This window comes from Manis pentadactyla, chromosome 7, assembly GCF_030020395.1.
Source record: "Manis pentadactyla isolate mManPen7 chromosome 7, mManPen7.hap1, whole genome shotgun sequence".
Taxonomy (NCBI): Eukaryota; Metazoa; Chordata; class Mammalia; order Pholidota; family Manidae; genus Manis; species Manis pentadactyla.
The window spans coordinates 96,971,725-96,996,797 of record NC_080025.1 but is presented as its reverse complement, the minus strand read 5'-3'; the positions used below and the strand labels follow the sequence as shown (position 1 = coordinate 96,996,797).

Here is a 25,073-nt window from a genome sequence, read left to right as displayed (position 1 = left end):
TAATAACACATTGTGTTCTGGTACTTGGTGTCCTTCTGAACATGGTTATGATCCTTTCTTGTATGGTACTTGGGAATCCGGAAAAACCTTGTGATTTGATATGTTAGTGTTCATTTTATATAAATCTGGGGCAAATCTTAATCTCAAAAAGCACCTCAAGTTTTCACACATGAGTGGAAAACAATGCACTTCTGGTGTGGGGAGGCCCTGATGAACAAAAGGGCAGCTTCTAGATTGTTCTCTGCTCCCCCATTCCCACCGTCACCCCCAGGGATACCTGCCTTTGGTGTTTTGGGAAGTAATTTTCTGGGTCCAGTACAGAGATTTTACTTTAGTAAAGAATCATTCACTTATGGTCCAGATTCATCCCAGGATTAAGCTACAAACTTAGAGAGGCTTTTTTTCAGGACATTGTTGGTTAGTTTTAATTTGTAGATAATATGGATTGGATTATTCTCCACCAAACATTGGAACTAACTTTGTAGGAATAGAAAGCAAGAGCTGTTTGTATTTGCCCCTGTAGCTCCAGTGATGAGCACACTGCAGCACAGGTAGAAGGCTCTCATATTTGTTAAATGTGTGAAATGACTATGTAAATTGTTTAATGCACTTAAAGTATATTCTCAATTTAGACTCTCCAATGCATTGTATATTAGTAGTTTTGCTTTATTAACTGTCCTGTTCTCTATGTGGAGATTTTGACACAATGTAGCTTGGTGATGAACTCTGTCCTCACTTCTAGTTCTGCAAAGTGCCACCAGGAACATTTCTGGGGCAGCTGCTGCCATATTTCTTGAAGAACTAAGTGTAGGAGGGAGAAGAGGTGGTGTGCAAACCTCTGTTGGGTCATTCTATGCAGGAGGGGAGGGAAATGGCCTTGGGTCAGCTCCAGAGGTGACTGGATTATCTTCTTAATTTAGGAAGGAAAGTGATGTCATTTTATGCCCTTGCCTTCAGAGTGTAGGGGTTGGTGAGGAGTTCAATTGAAGCAAGGCCTAGATCAGTTTTAACTTTAAATTTGCATAGTTTTAATATTAAAATTTAAACGGCCTCTTGCTTCTCTTGACCCACTGTTATCTGCAGAAACTAATTATTAAATAGTTCCCTTCCTTGTTGTGTATCAGATTAGAGTTGTTCTTTTTAAAGCTACTCATTTCCTTCTCATAGGGAAGAGCTTCTAGGATTTAAATTGAACTGTTTGTTTTATTTGAGGCAGGAAGATGGAGGATGGAGAGGGAAGGGAAGCAATTTTTGTTATATCCGATGATTCATTTGCAGAGCTCTGCCTATGGATTTAATTAACTCTTGCCATTGAAACTAGATCCTATATCTGGAATGGTCTCAGAGGGCTACCCTAATCTGTAAAGCCACATTCCCTTCTCAGAAGTTATCAGTTTAATAATCCTTAACACAGTGTAGAGTGGAAATAAAGTAGAAGGGAATTAACATGTTACCTAAAGAAGATAAGCAGTATGTAGTGATCGGAGGTTAAAACTGGCTGGAAAGGTGGTTCCTGAGGTTTGGGACTGTTATCTAAGGTGCTGCTTTATTAGTTATTTTCATCCACACAGCCCTTGTTTCATTTCTACATTTCTCTTATTTTTAGTTATAGGTTTTGCTTCTGAGGTAAATCTTCAATTTTCAGTCAAACATTGAGGGAAATGGAATCCAAACCTTTGAATTTATGGGCCTGCTGAGGTTGCCATTCTCACGGCCACAAGTTAGTTATGTAGCTCTTTATCTTCTAGTGTTTGAGAAGCCAAAGTGGCTCATGGGTACTTAATTTTCCCCAAACACACTATGGATAGTTGATTTTCTTTCTTATATTCTTTATAAACAGAAGACCTACTTTGTATTTAATTCAGAATGTAAAGTATGCAAGTTAAAAAAAAGGCCATCCTTTATCTCATCTCTGACATATGTAGCCTTTCTTAAATCAGGGATATCTCTTGACAGAACTTGTTCATAGTATCTACTAACATGTGCAGCTTTAAAAGAGAAACCACATATGGGTTTTATCACATAAGGCCTCTTACTATGTTGGTATCTGTAATTTTACCATGTATTTTTTAAAAATGTATGATACTGATTTACTGTTATCTAACCATCTCTTCCTGGTGGGGATTTTAAAGATAATTCCAGTTGTCCTTTTATTACAAAGAGTGCTGTGGTGACCATTCCTACACCAGTGGTTTTCAACCAGCAGTGATCCTTCCCTAACCCCCGCGGACATTTGGCAATGTCTGGAGACATTTTTGGTTGTCATGACCAGTTGTCACTATTGGCATCTAGTGGGTAGAGGCCAGGGATGCTGCCAAACATCTTACAACGCACAGGGCGGTACCCGCAACCAAGAATTGATGTGGCCCAAAATGTCAACAATGCCAAGGGTAAGAAACACCACTCTTGGCCATCTGGAGGAGATATTACAAGCAGCAGAATTCTTGGGTCCAGAGATGATGAGCATTTTAGCTCTTATAGGACCTACCAGCTTGTTCCACACTCCCACCAAAAGTGTGGGGGCGTGTGCTCAGTTACCTATCCTCTTGCCAATGCTTATTTATCTATTAAAATATCTCCAAGTCTGGAAGAAAATGACATCTTGTTTTAATTTGTGTGCCTAAAACTACTGGTGAGGTTGAACATCATTTTGTTCATTGGCCATTTGCTTTTCTTTGAAATTGCTTTTCTTAGAATTGCCACTTCTTTGGGCTCCATTCCTATCACTGTTTGTTGTGGACTTTTCTTTATCAAGGAGGCAAGGTGCAGAACGCCTTACAAAAGGAAACGCATGAGCAAAATCTCCTCATGTGATGAATAGTGGATATACTGTATAAAATAACAAGTTTGATCTTGTGATATTCTAACTCCAGCCCTCTTGGCATGAGTTCCAGTTCCTATTTGTTTTAGAGCAAAAGGAAGCCTTTTGTCTGAATCCAGGCCCTCTGATGTGAGAAATTTGTTCTGTATCATCTAAAAGGAAAATTAAATACATACAATTGAGCGGAATGAAAAGATGCCCCTGCTTGAGGAAAGAAAGGGGAGTATTCCTGAAATTAAAATTTGTCTCTAAGGCATCAATGCTGACAGCTTATCAAGAGTTTATGGTCTTTAGGGAAGTGAGTCATCCACTCCTTGCCCAGAAGTCCTGTGACTTCCAAGTTGGTAGTTTCAGGCTCTGTTGTGAGGCTGTGCTCATGGCTCTCCCTTCCCTCTCTCCCTCTGCCCACCATTAAGAATTGATGTCCATCGGAAGGAGAATGCAGGTGCTGCTGAGAAGTCAATTACTATCCTTTCCACCCCCGAGGGCACCTCTGCAGCTTGTAAATCTATTCTGGAGATTATGCATAAGGAAGCTCAAGATATAAAATTGTGAGTAAAAGGAATTAACCTATGAAGAGCTTGATATTCGTGTTTGATTTTGGAATTCTGTGGCACAGGTCTTGCTGATTGCCAACAAAGGGAAAGCTGTCCTGAAGGGCCCCAGTGGTTGGCACTGTTGATATGGTTGTAAAACATAAGTCCTTAAAATTTTTGGTTGTCATTCATGTTTGAATATGCGGTGAGTAATATCAGTGGGGAAAGTCCAGGTGTAGAAGAAGGTGAGTGGGGGGACATAGGATGCCCATCTAAGGTCCAGGAAGTAGCCCTGGGATTAACCCAAAGCAGGGGCCTCAGTTCCCCCCACCTTTATTCAGGGCTCTTAGAGCTCTGCTCTTGTCATCTGCCCATCTGCACTCTGGCGGGCCAGGGAATGTGGGGTGGGGCAATCCCTAATCCTGGGCCGGGGTAACCTGGAGATGTATTGGGGTGTTCCAGGTGGGAACTCTATCTCTTCCACAGGAACTTTGAGCAGAAGCTCAGTTCTGTGCTGCACTTAGCATATTAGGACAGTGCTATACTAGAAGTAAAATCCAAAGGATTGTGTTGGACCTAATTACCAGCACTTAATTTGTAGGAACCTTTAAAATATATTAAATATATTTAAGTTACAAGGTCTTAACTTGTCTATATTAAAAGATTATAATTATTTTTTAATATGGAGAAAAGTAAAGAAGCTCACCATCGTCCAGACAGCCCCAGTGACATTTTTAAGCAGTGATATGTGTGACTTGGAAATTCAGAAAGGTACAAAATAAAAAGTTAAAGCCCCTTTTCCTGCCCTTACATTCTGTTCTCAAAGTGTAACCACTGTCAAGCTTTTCTGTAAATTCTGCATGTGTCTCCAGATACGTATTTTAAAATTTATACTGAAATCATGCTTTTTTTGCATTTGTACATTGTCTTCTGACTTTGAGGATTAGGATTATGGATTTGAATAAAAGGTGTTTTTAAAGATAACAGAACCAAGTATTGGAAGCATATTCCCCAAGATGAATAAAAGAAGACTTCTAAAAATTAACTTCTATCCAAATACTTGTTAATATTTTTTCCACCCCCTCTATTCATGCATTGCTAGAATGCAGGCTAATGACCAGCAAGCTTTAATCTCTCCTTAGCTCACTGCTTCCTATGTGGTGGGTAGTAAGTGTTCAGTGAATGGTGTTTTTGCTCCAGAGTAGGTTTGCTTACCCTGATTTCATGACCGTTTTTCCTTTTCTTTTTTTTTTTCTTTACAGCACAGAGGAGATTCCCTTGAAGATTTTAGCCCATAATAACTTTGTAGGCCGTCTTATTGGTAAGGAAGGAAGAAACCTTAAGAAAATTGAGCAAGACACAGACACTAAAATCACAATATCTCCGTAAGTGCTACCTTTGCTCTCTTTTGAATCAAAGACTGTTTTGAAGCTGTAGATTATGTATTAAGAAGTTTCTCCCATTTTACAGCTGTTTGGCTTAGCCTGTACAGCCATTATTGTGCTTCATTTCTCAAACTCAGCGTACTGCCTACTGTCTGTTTCTAACCCACAATAAAAGCATTGTCTGTTCCCACTAAACAGGCAGGGAGCACTTACTACTTTATACTCCTATACCCAAGATGAAGTGTTGGTCAAATTTTCCAACATATACCTCCAATGTTGGAACATAAAACTCAGTTATTATTCGTTGCTGTGTAGCAAATTGTCCCAATATGGACAGCTTCAGATAGTTGCGGACATTTATTCACCTAGTTTCTGTGGGTCCAGTATTTAGGAACAGCTTAACTGGGTGGCTCTGGGGTCTCTTAAAGTTACTGACAGACAAGTTGATGCTCTGGCTATTGGTGTGAGGCCTCAGTTCCTCCGCACAGGGGCCTCCTCCCCACAGGGCTGCGTGGGTGTCCTCAAGACATGGTAGCTGTCTTCCCCCAGAGTGAATTGTCCAAGAAAGAGCAAGACAGGGGCTGCAATGTCTTTTATAATATAGCCTCAGAAATCACACTCTGTCGTTCTTGCAATACTGTTTACACAAACAAGTCAGCTTTGTGCAGCGTAGGAGGGCGCTGCCTGTTCCTGGAGAGTGGCTTGTCTTGGAGGCTGGCTCCCACACCCAGTGTCCATGAACGCTCTCATTATATGGAAAGGTTTTCCTATTTTTGAGGGTGACCATCTTTAGTTTCCATCAGAGTACTCGAAAAAGATGAGGTGGGAAGAGACTGATAAATTAAGGAAGTATGGTGGGAAAAGACAGAGCAACATGTTTGTGTAGCAAGGAGTTTTCAGAGAAGGGGGTGAGAAATAGAACATCTTGTTTGGCTGTAAAGAAAGAAGAAAATCACAAAGTGGTGGATATAATAAATGATCGTATCCCATTTTGAATTTACGTTCAGAAATGGGAGGGTTTTAAGAGAAAAAATCTTCAAAGCTGGTCCAGAAGCATCTGTAAAAGAACTATATATAATAAGATGCTCGGCAGCAGAGCAGTAGGTTGAGACTGGAAACTAGAACTCCTACTCTTAGACAAATTGTCTTCCTTGTGTAGCTCTTTACATTTTTAGCAAATTCGAGAAAAAGTTAAAGGAATAATCTCCCATTCACCTGGCTCAAGTTTAGCTTAAAATATTCTGCTAGTGGTGAACATGAGAATTTTGACTGGAACATGAAGGAGCTGTGACAGTATTCTATATCCTTTCAATCTATTCTTGGTCTTGTTTTCCATGGAAAGCATCTCTCATTGCTTCCCGACTCAAGGCTGTTGACTGGCTTAAGCATGAGTGGTTTCAGGTATCATGAAGTGGATTTTGAAGCTTCAGCAGGACCTGGGTCAAACCAGGAGGTTTCTGAACATTGCTGTTGTGTTCTAAGTTTTTAGTTGTCTAAATGGTAATTAGGGACTGTGTTTTGGTTTAGTCAAGAAGGATTGATATATATTATTTCCTCCAGCCTACTTTGATCTGAATTCTGAAATTACTGGAAAAGAGTAAGTTTAGAGACATGAATTCTGGTTTGCCTTTTTGGAATATTTCCATGCTTATTCCTTGCTCAGTGATCCAGAAAATGGAATTGTAGGGGAATGCCAATTATGCCAGAATTGGTCTCTGCATACTTCTTAAAAGATGTGCCCATCTGGTTCTTGGTTCCACTAAAACTATACATGTCTCTGGTCATTTTCTTTATATTTCATTCTTAAATTACGAAAAATGTTTGACCTTAAGTGGTCTCAAGAAGTACACTGTGTTTAAAATGACTTAATGAACTGTGTACACCAGTAATTTTTATTGGGAAGGTGGGAGGGGAAGTGTTTTCTTCTGTCCTGCAGCTTGACAGTTCTTGGATTCATGTCTTTTGGGGCTTACTCATTTTTTATCACGTCTAACCACCCCCTTTTACATATTGCCACCCTCCACAGTTGAGTTTTAATTGCCATCTGTGGCTGAACCATTATTAACTGTCTTCCTCCTATAATTTCCATTCTTTCTCTTTCCCCTCTTTTTCAATCTGCAGATTGCAGGAATTGACGCTGTATAATCCGGAACGCACCATTACAGTTAAAGGCAGTGTTGAAACATGTGCCAGAGCTGAGGAAGAGATAATGAAGAAAATCAGGGAGTCTTATGAAAATGATATTGCTTCTATGAATGTTAGTTTTAATAAGAACCATGTCTTTATTTTGATGAACAGTTTTACAAGATGTTTTTAATTGTATTAATATTGATTTCTTTAATGGTGTCAACATTAGATGTAGTTTCTAGTTGATTTTTAGCACCGTAGTGCCCTGGGTTAGTTGAGAAGACACAGATTTTGACATTAGGTTTAGCTATCTACGATTTTAGCCAATATTTTAATCTTACTTTGTAATCTGTGAGGTAAGGCTGATACCTATGTTTTTTAAAAAAATATTATCTCCCATACAATGTTAATTAGAGAGAGCTTAGTCTAGTTAGAATGTCAGCTTTAGAGGTATGTAAACTCGGTTTGAATGCCACCCGAAGCATTCCTTAGCTGCAGCTATCTCCTCTTGGACAACTTACTCAGTCCACATTTCCTCATGTGTAAAATGGGGCTGCTGCCTACATTGCACTCTATTAGGATAACAGTAGATAAAGTATATATAAAAGCTATTGTTAAGAATACAGATTTAAAATTTGGTTACTCATAAACCTTGGAGATAAAATAACTAAAAATGACAGAACAGTGGTGCAACTAAGGCAAGTAGAGTGAACTGGTGACTCCTTAATAGATGGAATGGTGCTGATGAGCCTGTAACATTTGATAAGTCCACCTTGAAGTTTCAAGTAAATGACTGGAAAAAAAATCCTCAGTTGGGCCTGTCATCTGAAACATTATACCTAAAAGAAGGATAATTTAAAAATTATAGTGCCTTTGTGAGAAGAGCCTATTAGCTAATCATTTTACCCCACATGACTGCCTGCCTACCTACCTTCACATTTTCATTTTGTCCAAATGTTTCAGAGTCAGCTGGGAGTAAAACTGACCCCCTACACCTTTTAAAAAGATTCTCCGGTATGCTCAAGTCCCAACTCTCTAATCTCTACCTTACTTTCTCAACCCTTTCCTTAAGCCAAAGCAAAATACCCTTTCTGGCTCCTGGATCCAATCCAGAGAGATATTTAGTTGCCATAGTTACATGGGGACAGGACCTGGTTTCCAGAGAGCTTGACATTATTTTAGGCCTTTAGACCCATGACTGCCAAATTTTATCCAAGGAGTAGAGCTCTCTTAATAGTTGATTCTGTATTTTCAGTGAACATATCTTGCTTGCTTACTTCTTCAACTGATGCAAGATTTCCAGTCTGTATTCACTGTGTGCCCACAATATACAGAGTATATGTTTGTCTAAGCACTGTGAGCTGGTCATAAAGGAAAAGAAAGCTGTGTTTCCTGCTTTGGCAACCTAGCTTCAGATCAAGTAGGGGGCAAGTGAGCACAAGAATTTAAAAATACCAAGAAATATTTAGAGTTATAAAGTATATACTCAAATATAATTACATGAAACAGCTGCTTTGTTCTTAAGTTTAAGCCATAAAGTGATTTTTTTTCTTAGCTAGACAAGAGATCACAATCTGAACATTGTCACTTGTAAATGCTCAATTACACTTGATCTTTTAATTGAAAAATGAAGGGATCTTTTTACCATTGCAGCTTCAAGCACATTTAATACCTGGATTAAATTTGAATGCCTTGGGTCTGTTCCCACCCACTTCAGGGATGCCACCTCCCACCTCAGGGCCCCCTTCAGCTATGACTGCTCCTTACCCACAGTTTGAGGTAAGATAATGTGCTTCACTTTCTTTATGGTTAAGTGGGATGCAGTTGAAGGGATACAGTCAGACTTTTTCCCATCAAGTAGTGTGACATTAAAAGCTAATTGGGAAATATATTAATGTAAAACCTAGTCCCCATGCTGATCTATCATCAGTTTAGAGCCAGCACATGGGTCCCAGTTCTTGTCTATAGAACCTTCTTAATTTACTCCTTCATAGAGTAGATACACGAGTTACTACTTTTGATGTTTTGGGGTGGTAAAGAGGTCAACATGGTTTTTAAATATCAAAAGTTTGAGACTTTGGGAAGGGGTAAAAGTTATTTTTAAATGTTTGAAGGAAAGGTTTTTAAAAGGCTTCCTTCATCTTTCACTTCTGCTGGAAGTTAACTGCTTTGAGAGGTCAATAAAGACTGGACATGTTTTGTGTTTTGAGTGTTCATCCTTTTTAATGGTGAGCTCAGGTAGTTTTGCTCACAAATCATGTGTGTGTGTGTATGTGTGCACATGCAAATGTTAAACAGCTTTTGTGAACAGATTATTATGAAGTAACTTTATGTTTGTATTTGCCACTTAAGAATAGCATTTTCCATGAGGTTGGAGGTGGAAGAGAGGGATAGAATCAAAATAACTGCAGCACAGCAAGCACCTTACACAGTAATTTTTTTTTAAGTAGTTCAGAATTCAGTTGCATTATTAATAATTGGAGGTAGACAATCATGTGAAATAAATTAACAACGTTCTAGGATCTTCCTTCATGAATTTGTCTCTGTAGCTCTCCCTTCCTGTTAGGCTCTCTTCAGTGTTGAGTGGTAACTCCCAGACCAATTCAGGGAGGTGTCCAAGTAGAAGAGGTGGAGGAGTCCATTTTATCATTGCCTGGAATACAGGTGGGTGGACTCAAATGCCACTGAAACTGTACAGAGAGCATAGCTTGCTGAGCATGTTCTTATGTTATCTTTAAGAACCAGGATTTCCTTTGCCTGTCCTTGAGGCTGCCAGATGGTTCGGGGGTCTGAGCTTTGCCCTCTTCCTGAAGTGTGTGCTTCTGCCTTCACCACCACAGCATCGGCAGCTTCCGCTGCACCCATCTGCAACTTTGCACACGTTCAGTCTTGGAAACCACATAGCAAAGCCCATTCATCTAAAGATAGGTATTAGACTTTCAGTGCCGTATCAAGTGTGAACAGATTCATTATGCGTTACCTGAAGCTTTCCACCACAGCCAAAGCTGCTGTGAAGTAGCTGGCGTGTTTGCACCTGGATGTTGCTGGAGCCTGGTGGACAGAGCCCTGGGCTGAGAGCCCCGCCCCACCCCGGTCTGCCCTGTCAATTTTCAGTGGCAAAAATTCCATAAGTGAATGGCTAGGGCTCCCTGTGGATTTTTTAATCCATAAATAAAATAACAATACTACTTGGATTTAGTTAATTTTCTGATTTAATGATAAGGTTCTGTGTAATGGGTTCCTGTGTTAGAAAAATTAGGATTGTCTTAAGAGACATGAGATTATATTAAAAACATTTCCAAAGCACTTTTACAATTTTAAATGTCTAAACGATTTAAAACAAGTAGCAATTTTCTCTTATTTTCAGAATGAAAAAAAGGAGGTTGGGGATCAATGTTCTTTAATAAAGTGAGCCAAGAGTGAATGTAGGGAACACCTCACTGGAATAGGTAGTCCTTCTCCTGAGATTGTAAAATCAAGTCGGTGCTATTTGAAGCAGCCAGTGCGAACGAGACACAGAAGCTGCCAGCAGGAAAGGTAAACACAAGGCAAGGGCGAGAACTCAGACCCGTGAGGGCCCGCCTGGTGACCAGGTCAGGAAAAGGTAGTTCTCATTCTTAAAGGAATAAAATGTGGACAGTCTCAGCAGTCCAGTTCTTTGCAGAATTCACCTGGGCATTTTACTGTGCATGTGTTCCAGGCAGTGATAGAATGCAATCCCCAACCTCACATCTGGATGTTGCTCTAAGTTGGTGTAGGAGTTACCACTCAAAACACTGTAAATGCTATGAAAAAGGGCAGATCTGTCCTTTAGTTAGAATGACTAATAAATTGTGGCTGTACCGTGTTTGCTGAAGACAAGTGTGTTCTTGTGATTTTTCTGTAGGTTGAAACTGACTCTGCATTAGTCTTAGACCTTAAAGATTGTCAGGGATTGTCCACAGACCTTAAAAGTGGAAAGGAGACATATTTCTGTAATCTACCTTTGTCTTAAAAATGCAAGAAATCTTTGCTTCTGTGGGTTTTAAAAATAGGTCCTCACAATTACCTTTTCCTCTTATAAATACATAGATATATAATGCTCTCTTGGATATTTGGTATATGTTTTACAAACTTTATAATTAAAGATAACTACTAATGAGAACATTGTACTATTTTGAACTTTTCCCTTCAAGGAGATTCACATTGATGTTAACCACAATTCTATCATCACCCTTAAGAAATTTGGCATAATACTATTATTTAATATGCACTCCATTATTTAAATCTCCATGGTTACCCCAGTCATGTTCTATATAGCTGTTTTCAACAAAGAATCCAATCAAGGATCATGCACTGCATGTAGTTGTCATGGGTCTTTAGCCCCCCCCTTTCATTGCTAACAGGACTCCTTCCCCCTGCCCACTCCCTGTTTTCTTTATGGCATTGAAAAATCCAGACCAGTGGTTTTATGGAATGGCCCCTAATTTGGATTTGCCTGGCTCAGGTCATACCTTTTTTAGGGCAGGAATACCTTCTTTGTGTGTCACTTCAGGAGGCAGATAATACTGTGTCTCATTAGTGGTTATATTTTTAAATCATGTGATTGAGGTGGTGTCTGTCTGATTTCTCTGTGTACCTTTCCCATTTGTGATTAAGAAGTGATCAGTAGTACTTTGAGAACATATGAGTATCTTGCTCCCCAACAGTCTTTCACCCAGTGGGTTTAATATCCATTGCTGACATTTGCCCAAGTCATATATTACTATTTTTTTGTGTTTTTGTATTTATTAACTACAACCTTCTGTAAAGTGCAGCTTTCTCTACTTCCTGCTATAAGGGGAAAATTGTTCTTTGTTATTTACATAAAATCACCCAGACCCCTGAGGTAAGGGGTGCAGGAGAAAACCAGGCATCATTATTCTGTAAAGTTCCCTAGCTGGGTCCAGTGTGTAGCCAAGGTTAACAACAGCTGCTCTGTTTGTTTAACTGATCAGTAATCCGTGCCCCACCTTGAATTTATATGAATCAAAAATCTCCCTCTGGGAGCAGATGCAAGCCCAGAAACTTGTGGTTTGTAAAGATCACTTTTTGTTACTCATTGTCGGGAACTACAATTAGGCAAGGAATGTTTAGTATTCTGTGGAGGGTGGACTTAAATGTTGGGGGGAAAAATGCATGGGAGACAATATTTGGGATGAGCATATATGCAGCACTCATGTGCATCCTCTGCCTAGCTTCAGTGCTCTTAAGTGCAGTGGAAAACTCACCCCTTTTTCTCTGGACCACCTGTCATTTCAACCCATAGGCAACTATCAGGCCAAAAATGTCTGTGGGATGCTGCCATTTGTCTGTTCTCATGCTTTTAAATATATTTTGGCATGCTGTGTGTATCAGGATTAGCTTTGGCTTTGTGTTATAGGGGGAAATGTTGGTTTAAATGAATTTTCCTTTTTCATGAGAAAGGTTGGTGGGTAGATAATCCAATACAGGTAAAGTTCTGCCGTATTGTCTAGGACTGGTGTGCTGCTGTAGGCTTAGCGTGCCGCTATGCCTCCTGGCCTAGGGTGCCTGCTCAAGCTCCAGACACAGAATTTCACTCCAGCCAGCAAGAAGGATGAAGGATCAAAAATTGGCATCTGCCTCATATAAGGAAACTGCCTGAGGATAGCTTTTCACACTTCCACTGGCGTGGTGTTTGTCAGAACCTAACCCCTGGCCACACATACCTGCAGGAGAGGCTGGGAAGAGGTCCATAACTTAATAGATGAATAGATGTTGGGGCCACTATTTGACTCTGTCCTACTGGGCTTAGCTGTAGTACCTGTTAAGGGGATCTCTCAGAGCCCGGGAGGGAGGAAGTAAGCTTTTAAGTTCTCTCTGAGGGGCTGGTGGGTGGAAGCCCAGGAGAATCTGAGTTAATTCTGTAGGAGAGCCTTCTGTGTTCCAGAGTCCACTCCTGTACATTAATTTTCATGTAAGAAAGAGAAAACACAGTTTTCAAAGAATTGTATTGTGTTTCTTGATACCAGTTAAATTCTATGTATGCAACTTCTTGCGGGGTAGAGGTGGGGGCGTATTTAGTTGGACTAGCTTTGCCTTCACTGTCTATTATCACTTTGCTCTCTTTCTAAAACCCAAATCCCTGATACTATTAAGGGTATCTAGTGTGACCACTCTTTGAAACCCAAATTAAGTATTGTTTTTAAAGGCAATAATTACATTGGCCAAAGATGTATCCATTTTTTTGCTTGCCATTGCTTCTTACATTCCTTTCTGTTTCCCTTGGCTCTGCTTTTCTTCTTGCTGAGGAACCTAGTATTGTAGGTCTGTGACTACATTTACTTAAAAACTGGGTTAGAGAATTAAAGGCTGGCAGGTATTTGCTCTCAGCGTGAACAACACCCCACAGCTGCTCCTGAGATGGTCGCTGCTCCTTGGACCCTCTCAGGAGTCCGGTCACTCACTCAGGTCGTCTCTATCCCTGGTTCCCTGTAGGTTAGCAGTGAATCTCTGCTTTTACTTTCAATGTATATTTTCCTGGCAAGGAGTAGGTTTTGATGACTAGATGTTTCCAAGAATCTATTTTATGTACAGCTGCTTCTTCTAGAGTTGTCTTATTTTTCTACTCATGTTTTCACTTCTGCCTTGTAACATAAGTAGAACCTGAGGCATCTTGTCTTTAGATAAATCCCTTGCCTCTATTCCATTCCAGCATTTTGCCCACTCTTCCCCCCACAACATACTCTTCTTCCTGGTACCTGCCAGGTGGATTTTTCCAGTAGAGCCAAAGAGTTGGTTCTTCCAACAGACAAAAAGTTTCTGCCTAGCAGCTGGCTCAGGCAATACTTAATTGGCGAACTTCGAGTTTGTAAATGACAAGAAACTCTTCTTTCAGAAATGCTCCAACAGTAGGAAAAAAGCAATTGGCAGCTAGCGAACAGAGCAAGAGCTGGAATTGGCATAGCGCACACCATCCCTAGTTGGTCTTGGCTGCTTGTGTTTGGATTGGCAGAAGTTAGTCCAAGTGCCGTTGTCTTCATAATTTTGATAGTGTTTTTGGAGTCCTCCCAGAAGTTTCCAGAAGAGTAGTGTAATCTTAAAACTGCTAACTTTCTGCTTATAGAGTTGGCAGGAAAGGTGAACACTTGCTTATGTCTTAGCCTGTGTAAGGTGCTCTTTAAGAAACAAAATATTTTATGTGTCGGAAGGAATTTTTAGATCAGATGACTGCAGTCTCTTAGTCTTACTCCTTAGGGTTTCTTATGTGGGTGCAGCTCTTTTGTTAGTAACAATTTCAAAGTAAATAACTCATTGCATACATTTATTACCTCTTAAGGGGCCCTGGTTACTTAATTAAGGAGAGAAATTTTCTTTTGTTTTTTCTTTTCAAGGCTTTCTGTTCAGGTCATGGAGTCGAGTAAACTTAATTCTAGTTCCAGACCAAACTATTAAAACAAAACAAAACCAAAAGAAAAAAAAAAACCCTAGGAGTATCTATTTTACAAGTCAAAGAGAAACACTGCCATCCTTTAGGTTCCTGGAGGCTGGTCTTGTTGGCTGGCACTCATGTCTCCATGCCTTTGTGATGTCTTAGGTTCTGTTCCCCACAAAGTAAACACAGCTAACCTTACTGTTTGCTCCTTCTTGGAACTCCTCGTGATAGATGATTAGGAATTACTCATTGGCAGACTTCACCAGTTATGCAAACTTTAGTTGAGTAGCTTTGTTCTTCTCTTATTTTAAGCTGTAGCACAGAGTCTGCCAAGAAGTCCAAAGGAAGTTTTGCTGATAGGCATTTTGGCAGAAGTCCACTGGGAAGCAGCCTGTGTTCTTTAACTATTCCTCACTTCTGAAGGTGTAGGAAGGTTTCAGGGTCATGCAGCTGAACATTCCCTTAAATGCAAATAATACGTAACAAGAAAGGGTAATGCTGGAGATTTAAATCTTTTTTTTTTGTTGTTTTTTTATTAAGGTATTATTGATGTACACTCTTATGAAGGTTTCACATGAAAAAACAATGTGGTTACTACATGTACCCATATTATCAAGTCCCCCCCATACTCCATTGCAGTCACTGTCCATCAGTGTAGTAAGATGCCACAGAGTCACGACTTGTCTTCTCTGTGCTACACTGTCTTCCCCATGATCCCCACCACCACGTGTGCCAAACATAATACCCCTCAATCCCCTTCTCCCTCCCTCCTGACCCACCCTCCCCCACCCTTCCTTTTTGGTAACTGCTAGTCCTTTCTTGGAGTCTGTGAGTCTGCTGCTGTTTTGTTCCTTCAGTTTTGCTTCGTTGTTATACTCCACAAATGAGGGAAATCATTTGGCACTTATCTTTCTCCTCCTGACTTATTTCACTGACTATAGTATCCTCTAGCTCCATCCATGTTGTTGCAAATGGTAGGATTTGTTTCTTCCCTGCTGATGGACACTTGGGTTGCTTCCGTATCTTAGCTATTGTAAATAGTGCTGCTATAAACATAGGGGTGCATATGTCTTTTTGAATATGAGAAGTTGCATTCTTTGGGTAAATTCCAAGGAGTGGGATTCTTGGGTTCGGAGATTTAAGTCTTTACAGAGAAAGGAGGCTTATCATAACCCACTATACTGGCTCTTAGTTTTGTAAGTAAAATTAAATTGATCTGCTTATCTAGCTGTCCAAATTCTGGAATCATGGCTTACTGTGCAGAGTCCATATAAGAATGGTTTGTACCAGAGAGCAGTGCAGTGATTGTCAAGAAGACAAGATGTTTACGTGAGGGGCCTTACAGTCTCCGAAGAAAATTTCCTTGAAGTTATTTATGGTCAGGGAGGTGCTTGGAGGAGATGGAATGGGAGCAGAGGGAATGGGACAGTATTCAGAAATGTCTCATCACGCTTCTGATACCTGAATGAGTCAACCTTTATTAAGGGACTGTTGGCCAGGAGTATGTGTTGCTGCCTGTCAACCCAGGGCGCCACCTCCTGGGCCGCCCAGTTTGCATCGGCACTGCTTTTACAGTTGACAGGTCCCATTGTGTCTGTTGTCATTGTCCGCATACCGATTCTTTCTTCCTGTCTCTTTGCCCCTTCTTTTTGTTCTGGTCATTTTCGCTTCTACTGACCAGCATTCCTTTCCAAAACTTCACACAATTTTTAAATTTATCCTTCGTATTGTATTTGTTACCTCCTCCCCCACCCTCACCTCCCAAAGTTAACAAGCAAAAGCATTGCTAGCTTTTCATCACTGTGTCAGGAAGGTTTTTTTTTTTTGTTCAGCTTCTGAGGATACAGCAAACATTGTTTTGCATCTGAGCTCTTCTCATACCAGTGGTCTTCAGTGTCTTCTAAGCTGGGACAATCAGAATGTGTTTCTGAGGCTCTGGGACTTGCTCTAAGGATGTGATGGCTGTTCTGTTAGTCCTCTGAGGACATTCAGAAGTTGCTCTGTTGGATCAGTCCCTGGAAAAGCAGGTTAAAAAAAAATTTTTTTTACTAAGGTTTCATTGATATACATTCTTCTGAAGGTTTCACACTGAACATTATGATTACAATTTTCACCCATATTATCTAGTCCCCCCGCCACCCCATTGAAGTCATTGTCCATTAACAATATAAGATGCTATAGAGTCACTACTTGTCTTCTCTGTGCTATGTTGCCTTCCCCATGCTTCTCCTTTGTTATGTTGCTAATCTAATGCCCCTTATTCCCCTTCTCCCTCCCTCCTGACCCACCCTCTCCGACCCCTTCCCTTTGGTAACTGCTAGTCCTTTCTTGGGTTCTGTGAGTCTGCTGTTGTTTTTCCTTCAGTTTTGCTTTGTTGTTAAACTCCACAAATGGGTGAAATCATTTGGTACTTGTCTTTCTCCGCCTGGCTTATTTCACTGAGCATAATACCCTCTAGCTCCATCCATGTTGTTGCAAACGGTAAGATTTGTTTTCTTCTTTATGGCTAAATAATATTCCATTGTGTATATGTACCACATCTTCTTTATCCATTCACCTGCTGATGGACACCTGGGTTGCTTCCATATCTTGGCTACTGTAAATAGTGCTGCCATAAACATAGGGGTGCATCTGTCTTTTTGAATCTATATTCCTGTTTTCTTAGGGTAAATTCCTAGGAGTGGAATTCCTGGGTCAAATGGTATTTGTATTTGTAGTTTTTTGAGGAACCTCCATGCCTTCCACAATGGTTGAACTAATTTACATGCCCACCAGCACTGTAGGAGGGTTCCCCTTTTCTCCACATCCTCGCCAGCATTTGCTGTTCCTTGTCGTTTGGATGTTGGCCATCCTTACTGGTGTGAGGTGATATCTCATTGTGGTTTTAATTTGCACTTCCCTGATAATTAGCAATGTGGAGCATCTTTTCATGTGCCTGTTGGCCATCTGAATTTCTTCTTTGGAGAAGTGTCTGTTCAAATCCTCAGCCCATGAAGAGCAGTTTTTAATAAGCAAGTGTATAGTTTTTCTATTACAGACATGGTAAGTCATCCTATTAATTAATTATATAATTAATTAATTTTTAAAATTAGCTGCTAGGAAGCTTAGAGCCAAATTTGTATAGTAACAACATTTCTGGATTTGTCTTATCTTTTTTGTTCAGGTCTCTCTATATTATTTCTTCACTTCCTTTGTTTTGTCTTTCTAGATTATATGTATTTTGTAAGCAGCACAAAATGTTTCTGGAACAAGACCCAAAAAAACAAATAATGATAGTCATGGCAAAATACAGTGGGCCAGATTTGGGTGAGTTATGCATTAGATTTAGTCTGATCATTGAAAAAGGTCTTTATCACTGCCAGACCATGACCCCACTCCACCTCCACCAAAAAAAAGTACTGTTTAGGAAAACATGATATGGATGTTCTCAGTGAGATAAAAATACTTAGATCCTATCTTTACTTGGTTAAGATTAATGCATCTGTTTTTAATATAAAGACCAGAATGACAAAATAGATATAACATTGAACACAGTTTTAGGTCAGTTAGTTATGGCCAACTAGCTTTAATTTAGTTGGTCTATCTACTTGTTAAAATAAGAAAGGCCCAAAGTATCCCTCTGGAATAAATGGTATTTGGTAATTGCCTGTTACATTGCAGGCTGTGAGGTATGGTGCTTTGCCAAGAGTTGCATTGTTCTTATGACTTGGAAATACTGAAGAATGAAATAATTTTACTTGGTGTTCTTCAGTGATGAATGTTCATCACTGAAGAATGGCAACAGAAGTGACTTGGCCGAGCTCTGCAGGACAGGTCCTTACCACAAATCTCCACAGGCGAGAATTGAGTAGGAAGGCAAAAACCTCTTCTGGTGGGTGTATTCTAAGAATGCTTACAGAGCTACAAGGGAGACTTCATTCAGCTGAGAACTATATTAAGACCTGTAGTGTCTTACGTTATCCTGGGAAACACAGGGAATGCCAAAGAAAAGCCAAATTGTAAGGAATATATATAATACATCTATGTATGCAGATTTTGAAGAAATCCAATGATCAGAGAAAAATCTAATGGTTTTCATCAAGAATATTCTTTGGAGTTGAATTCTAGGTTAACTTCTATAGGAAATATGGGGCACATAGTAGGGGTTATAGATAAGGGCTTAGAAAGAACAGAATTTAGATGATTTTCATTTGTAGGAAACCTAGGGGTGGAGTCTGGAATCATGCATTGCTTTTATTTTTCATAGTTGTGAAAGGCATGGTTCCAAGTAAATTGATTTCCTCTTTAAAACCTTTGTTGCCCATAAGATAAACTACTTAGTATGAGAATTTGGAAATATCTGTCAAATTTTAAATGTCCATGCTCTGATCCAGCATTTCCATAACATAAAATCTTAGAAGTATTTGTACAAAGGCATAGGATTTATGTTTAAAGATTTGATTGCAGTATTATAGAAATTAGTGAAAAAAATGGAAAGCAAACATTCTGAAGATCTTAAAATAGCATCCTCAGATGTAGCAAAATAACTGTCAGGTAAAGATGAAGGAATTATGGATTTTTCTTCTTAAAAACATTTCTGTGGTTATATTATTCTCATAATGGAAACACTGAAGTTCTTAGATTTAAGTTACAAAGTATCCTAAGTATGCTTATGATGGGTGTGTGCATGTAAGACCACAAATCCTCCTCATCCTTGTTACAGTAGAGCTGCATTCTCCCTGCCACCCCCCACCACCCTTGGTGATTCAGTTAATCTAATCTGGGGACTTTTTGGGTTTTTTTAAATTAAGTTTTAAGTGACATGTGACATATTAGTTCCAAGTATACAGCACAATGATTCAGTATTTGTACACAGTGGATCCCTTCAACAATGCAGGGGTTAGGGGTGCCAGCACCCTGTGTAGTTGAAAAGTCTGTTGTATAACTTTTGGCTCCTCAAAAGCTTGGCTATTAATAGCTACTGTTGAGCAGAAGCCTTACTGATAACATAAAGTTAACACATATCTTGTATGTTGTAAATATATTATGATAAAGCTAGAAACAAAAACATTTTTTCAAATTGTTGGCAGATCTCCAAAAATTTTTCTAATATATTTATTGAAAAAAATCCACATGTAACTGGACCGGCGCAGTTCAAACCCATTGTTCTATATTGCAGAATGATCACCATAGTAAAGAAAGTCTAGTTGACATCCATCACCATATTATATAGATTTTTTCCTCTTGTGATGAGAACTTTTAAGATGTATTTTTTTATTAACAATTTTTGCAATTATTTCTTTGATTTTTTTTCAAAATTAAGGTATCACGGATATATAATCTTATGAAGGTTTCACATGACCAACATTGTGGTTTCAACACTGATCCATATTATCAAGTGCACCACCCCCACCCCATTGCAGTCACTGCCCATCAGTGTAGTAAGATGCCACAGAATCATTATTTGCCTTCTCTGTGCTACACTGTCTTCCCCATGATCCCCCCACACCATGTGTGTCAATCACAATACCCCTCAATCCTCTTCTCCCTCCTCCACCCCTCCTCTTTGGTAACTGCTAGTCACTTAGAGTTTGTGAGTCTCCTGCTATTTTGTTCCTTCAGTTTTGCTTTGTTGTTATACTCCACAAATGAGGGAAATCATTTGGCACTTTTCTTTCTCCGCCTGGCTTATTTCACTGAGCATAATATCCTCCAGCTCCGTACATGTTGTTGCAAATGGTAGGATTTGTTTTTCTTATAGCTGCATAATATTCCATTGTGTGTATGTACCACATCTTCTTTATCCATTCATCTACTAATGGACACTTAGGTTGCTTCCATATCTTGACTATTGTAAATAGTGCTGCAGTAAACATAGGGGTGCATATGTCTTTGTGAATCTGAGAACTTGTATTCTTTGGGTAAATTCCTAGGAGTGGGATTCCTGGGTCATATGTTGAGGAACCTCCATACTGCTTTCCACAAATGTTGGACTACATGACATTCCTACCAGCAGTGTAAGAGGGTTCCCCTTTCTCCACATCCTTTACATCATTTGTTATTGTCTTTTGGATGTTGGCCATCCTAACTGGTGTGAGGTGATATCTCATTGTGGTTTTAATTTGCATTTCTCTGATGATTAGCAATGTGGAGCATCTTTTCAATGTGCCTGTTAGCCATCTGAATTTCTTCTTTGGAGAAGTGTTGAGATCCTCTGTCCATTTTTTAATAGAGTTATTTGCTTTTTGGTTGTTGAGGCATGTGAGTTCTTTACATATTTTTAAGATGTATTCTTAAAAGGCAACTTTCAAATATGCAGTGCAGTATTTATAGTTGTCATGTTGTACATTACATCCCCATGATGTATTTATTTTATAACTAGAAGTTTGTACCTTTTGAGCCCATTTTATCATTCTTGGTCTTTAGTTATCCCTGTTCAAAATAAAAAATTCTTTTGACTCATGCAGATAGAAGAGGGGAGGGCAGCACTCCTTAAATGAGAGTTCTGTTGTGCATTTTTCTTAAGATTAACTTTGGCAGCTTTATGTGTAATTGAAATTACATCTGTACCTGTTGGAAGCAGAGTATGTACTGCTTTTTTGTGTGTGAACATGATTTAGGAGATAGAAAAGCCCAGATTTCAATCCTAGCTCCAACCTCAGTTAGTATCTGACGTTGTGCAAATGACTTCATCTCTCTGGCTAAGTTTTTTTCGTCCTTAAACTTGGAATGCCAATTTGCATCCGTTGGATCGGTTGTGGGGTGTAAATGAGATAACACATAGCACCTCACAGAGGAAACTCACAAACTTACCCCACAGCATTGCTGTATACCTCTGCCAATCATAGTTATATTCCTCTTAGACCTGACTCAGCAGTTCTAAGAATTTATGCAATAGATGTGTACAAGGGTACAAATTGTACAAATTTTGATTTCATGAATTAGTTAAAAATTGGAAATCAGACACAAATACACAACAAAGAAGAGATAAATGTGTTGTATCTCTTTAAAGGAATTCTGTGTTACTAGAAAGAGGTGGGGACATAGGAATGACAACAGAAGGTACCCAAGGTTTATTGTTCTGGTAAGAAAGCAAGTTTGAACATATTTGTGGTATGCTCCCGTGTATTTATTTTTGGTTTATTTAGTACCTATTTCCTCCCCACTCCCCCACCCCCCATGAAACAGATTTTCCTTTTCATTGTTTGTCATTCTTCCCAAACATATGGCTTGAAAGAATTAAAACTATTGGGTTTGACGCTTCATTTTGGTGATTAGTTGATTGTAGAGCTAACTGTTATTTGGTCAGTGTTAGTTTTTCTGATTGATTTTGGTAATTGCTAGGCCAGTTTTGACATTTTCAGATGTATCATTGTTGTGTCATAATTTTTACCTTGTCGAATACAATTTCCCTTCTCATGTCCATATTGTAATTTGCAAATAGGCAGAAGGTTCTCTTTTTACTTAACGAGCTAGCTAGCCCAGCCCTCTTGTTATTTCTAGACTGTTTTTACTCATTTGTTAAACAAAATCTTTGCTTCAGAGGAAGGAAACTGAAGTCTTAAAAAACAAATTCTACCAGGTAGTGTGTATAAATCACATCCTATGGAGCAGACTTCTGTTAAGTCTATGTTGAGGGACAAGTGGGATGGCTGATTCATCTGGAGTGGGCTTCTGCCACCCATCATTGCTATTTCCCCAAGACCTGTGGTGTTCAGTGCTTCATGTTCTCTGCCTCCGCTCTGGGCTCACAGGGAGAAGATGGAGCCATTAATGCCACTAGTAATTTTGCACAGGAAGAGTGGTGATGTCATTTGGTGGACCAACATTAAGCAGCAGAAACTTGTTTTCACATTTAGTAAAAATGAATGTGCCCAGTGCTGCTGTTTTGACTAATTTTCAGCAACTGCTTAACATGATCAGATTCTAACAGATTTCCCTAGCTCCTGAGATGCTTGAAAACAAAGCTGTTGGCATGCCTTTGGGAGTTTTTAAGAACTTGGAAAGAGTTTAAAAAACTAGAAATTAGACTGCAGCTATTTTATGGCTATATATGCACATATTACAGTAATGATGAATACCTACGAACGAAATTTATATAGTATCCTATATTATAGGAATAAAAGAAAGTTCAAGCGAGAATTCTGTGAGGTGTTTCTTACCAAGTAGTTTATATGTACACTTATTTTCATGTATTACATTTCTTGCAAAGTGTCTTTTAACATCTCTGGAAACCTTAGTTTGTACATGCTGATTTTTAAAAACAAATGTATATTACGATTTTCTTGGTCTATTCAGTGTGGCTCATCTTAACAGTATTTCTGGGCATCTATAGGAAGTCTCTGTACCGCCCTCAATTTTGTTGTGAACCTAAAACTGCTCTGAAAAGATTCTTTAAAAATATTCATTGGAATAAATTTCTTAGAATTAACTTATCCTTGGAAGCATGTATTTCTTTTATTTATTTATTTGGGTATCATTAATATACAATTACATGAGCAACATTGTGATTACTAGATTCCCCCCCGTTATCAAGTCCCCACCACATACCCCATTACAGTCACTGTCCATAGTGACTGTATAGTAAGAGGAAGCATGCATTTCTTACTGTTAGAAGGTAAAGAAGTGTTTCACTGCATGAGTATGTGCACTGCTGCTGCATTCTGGTAATATTACAACCTGGAATTGGCCTTATTAGGAACCCAGTCAGTGCAAACTCATCTGTTGAGTGTGTGTCCTTCAGCCTTGCAAGAATGTTTGAAGGGAGGTTCAGGAAGGGCACAGTAGGCTTGAGGGAGGAAGATGAGGAAAACGTACAGACAAAATCCATTTAGGATTACACAAAAGGAAAAACCTTTTAGGAGCTAGCCTTCAAAATGTTTTCCCATTTATCCACCTGTAAAGTGCAAAGGAAAGGCAGAGATGGAATGAATGAATTATATGGGAAAGAATGTTAGGGCATTTTACCACTGAAGTGAATTAGTTCTAATCCTGTCCTGTGCTTGGTTGTGAAAGCAAGCACTGAATGGTAGTATTAAGGTTTGACACAATTCAGTCATGTGTAATGAGATTGTTTTTTCCCTTTGAGAATAGTTCCCCCAGGTACGTGTTTAAGAAGCAAAACCTACATGGATAACGTGTAGAGTAGGTATGCTTGGATGTGGTCATGTCTGTTGATATGTAACCCAGAATTTCATTTACTTGTCAAGAATCCACCTTGAATATAGTGATGGTGGATCTGAATTAATTTTAAACACAATCTTATCCCTCTATTCTATTTAAACTTCATATCTTTTAAGTCTAATATGGTGACTGATTCAAAGTTTAAGAAAACTGTGTAAAGTCACATTTTAAATATATTCAGGATGAATATATAACTTCTTGACCTGTTAGGAAACTCACATCAATTTACTGTGGTGGTTTTTCCTAAACTATCCTAGTATTTTTAGTATATGAGAAGGCATCCATCACTGTGTCAACAGTAACAGCCTGACTTGTATCAAATAAGCATGTATGTCCTGTCCATCTTTCCCAACAGCAATCAGAAACAGAGACCGTCCATCTGTTTATCCCAGCACTGTCTGTTGGCGCTATCATTGGCAAGCAGGGACAGCACATCAAACAGCTTTCTCGCTTTGCCGGAGCTTCTATTAAGGTATTGTCCTGCCCCCCCATGGCTCTCCTGGTGCTTTAAGTACAGTAAGTTACAAAAACATGAGTCTTCTTGCTCCTTTACAATTTGAATTGAATATGGCAGTCTATGTTGAGGTTATATAGGGGTGTGATAGAAAATCCCAAACAACAGTAGCTTAAATAAAGTAAGTGTAATTCTCTCTCCAGAAAAAGCAGTCTGAAGGTAAGCAATCCAACACTAGGAAGGGTAGTTCTGCCCCACCAAGTCCTTGGACTTGGATTCCTTCTAGCTCATCTTCCCAAGGCATGGCCTCAGTCCCTCACAGTCCCAAGTGACACTGTTCAGTGTGCTGTCAGATCTGTGGTCCAGCCAGTAGGAGAGGACGACATCACGAAGAACCTATCTCCTAAGGCAAGGCCGATTGGCTGCAAGAGGATATTTCTGTCTACATTCCATTGCTCAAAACTGTATCACAAGATCAGATACAGCTGAAGGGACAACAGGGAAATGTAGTCCATATGTGGTCAGCTAAATATTTTATTACTGTGGTAAGTGGGGTTACAAATATCAGAGGACAACTAATGGTATCCACCAAGTGGATATGTGTTTTCTGGAGATTCATATTTTGATATACTGAGAAACAGTGTGTCATCAAATATATGGGTCATTTTGTTTTAAGGAATATGCAAGTTGACAGAAGCTTGCTTTCTTCAGAAAAACATCCATCTCTTGGGGGTTTTATTTTGGTTGTGTTTTATAAACTTCTACAAAAAATTTTGTTTTTTAAAAGACTATAGAGTACACAAAAGAACTGCACTCAAATGTTTACAGCATCTTTATAACTGTCCCAAAAAGGGGAGGAAGGAAATGTTTGTGAACTGGCAAATGGATAAACTGTGGTTCATCTGTACAATAAATACTACGTTAGCAATAAAAAGTAACAAACTATTGATACATGGAACAAGTTGGATGAATCTCAGGTATTAGGCTAAGAGAAGGAAGTCAGACACAAAAGGACTCATATTGTATGATATTATTCATATGAAAATTCTGGAAAAGTCAGAAATATAGGGATGGGGAAGAAAATCCCTGGTTGCTAGGTTTTGGGGAAGGCAGCCTGAGGACATTTTGGAAGTGATGGAACTGTTCTTATTTTGAATACGGTGGTGGTCACATG

The 25,073-nt window shown here is 39.2% G+C and overlaps 2 protein-coding genes across 2 annotated transcripts in view; one reads left to right on the top strand and one right to left on the bottom strand.

Moving 5' to 3' along the window:
* Window positions 1–25,073, top strand: part of IGF2BP3 (insulin like growth factor 2 mRNA binding protein 3) — a 182,228-nt gene that overhangs the window by 151,370 nt on the left and 5,785 nt on the right. Inside the window, exons 7-11 of the mRNA XM_036877649.2 lie at window positions 3,238–3,372; window positions 4,620–4,742; window positions 6,864–6,999; window positions 8,523–8,648; window positions 23,801–23,917. Of these exons, the coding sequence (XP_036733544.1) occupies window positions 3,238–3,372; window positions 4,620–4,742; window positions 6,864–6,999; window positions 8,523–8,648; window positions 23,801–23,917 (637 nt within the window). The remainder of the gene's footprint in view (window positions 1–3,237; window positions 3,373–4,619; window positions 4,743–6,863; window positions 7,000–8,522; window positions 8,649–23,800; window positions 23,918–25,073) is intronic.
* MALSU1 (mitochondrial assembly of ribosomal large subunit 1) overlaps window positions 22,832–25,073 on the bottom strand; it is a 35,199-nt gene continuing 32,957 nt past the window's right edge. Inside the window, exon 6 of the mRNA XM_057504583.1 lies at window positions 22,832–23,050. Within this exon, the coding sequence (XP_057360566.1) occupies window positions 22,980–23,050 (71 nt within the window). The 3' untranslated portion in view covers window positions 22,832–22,979. The remainder of the gene's footprint in view (window positions 23,051–25,073) is intronic.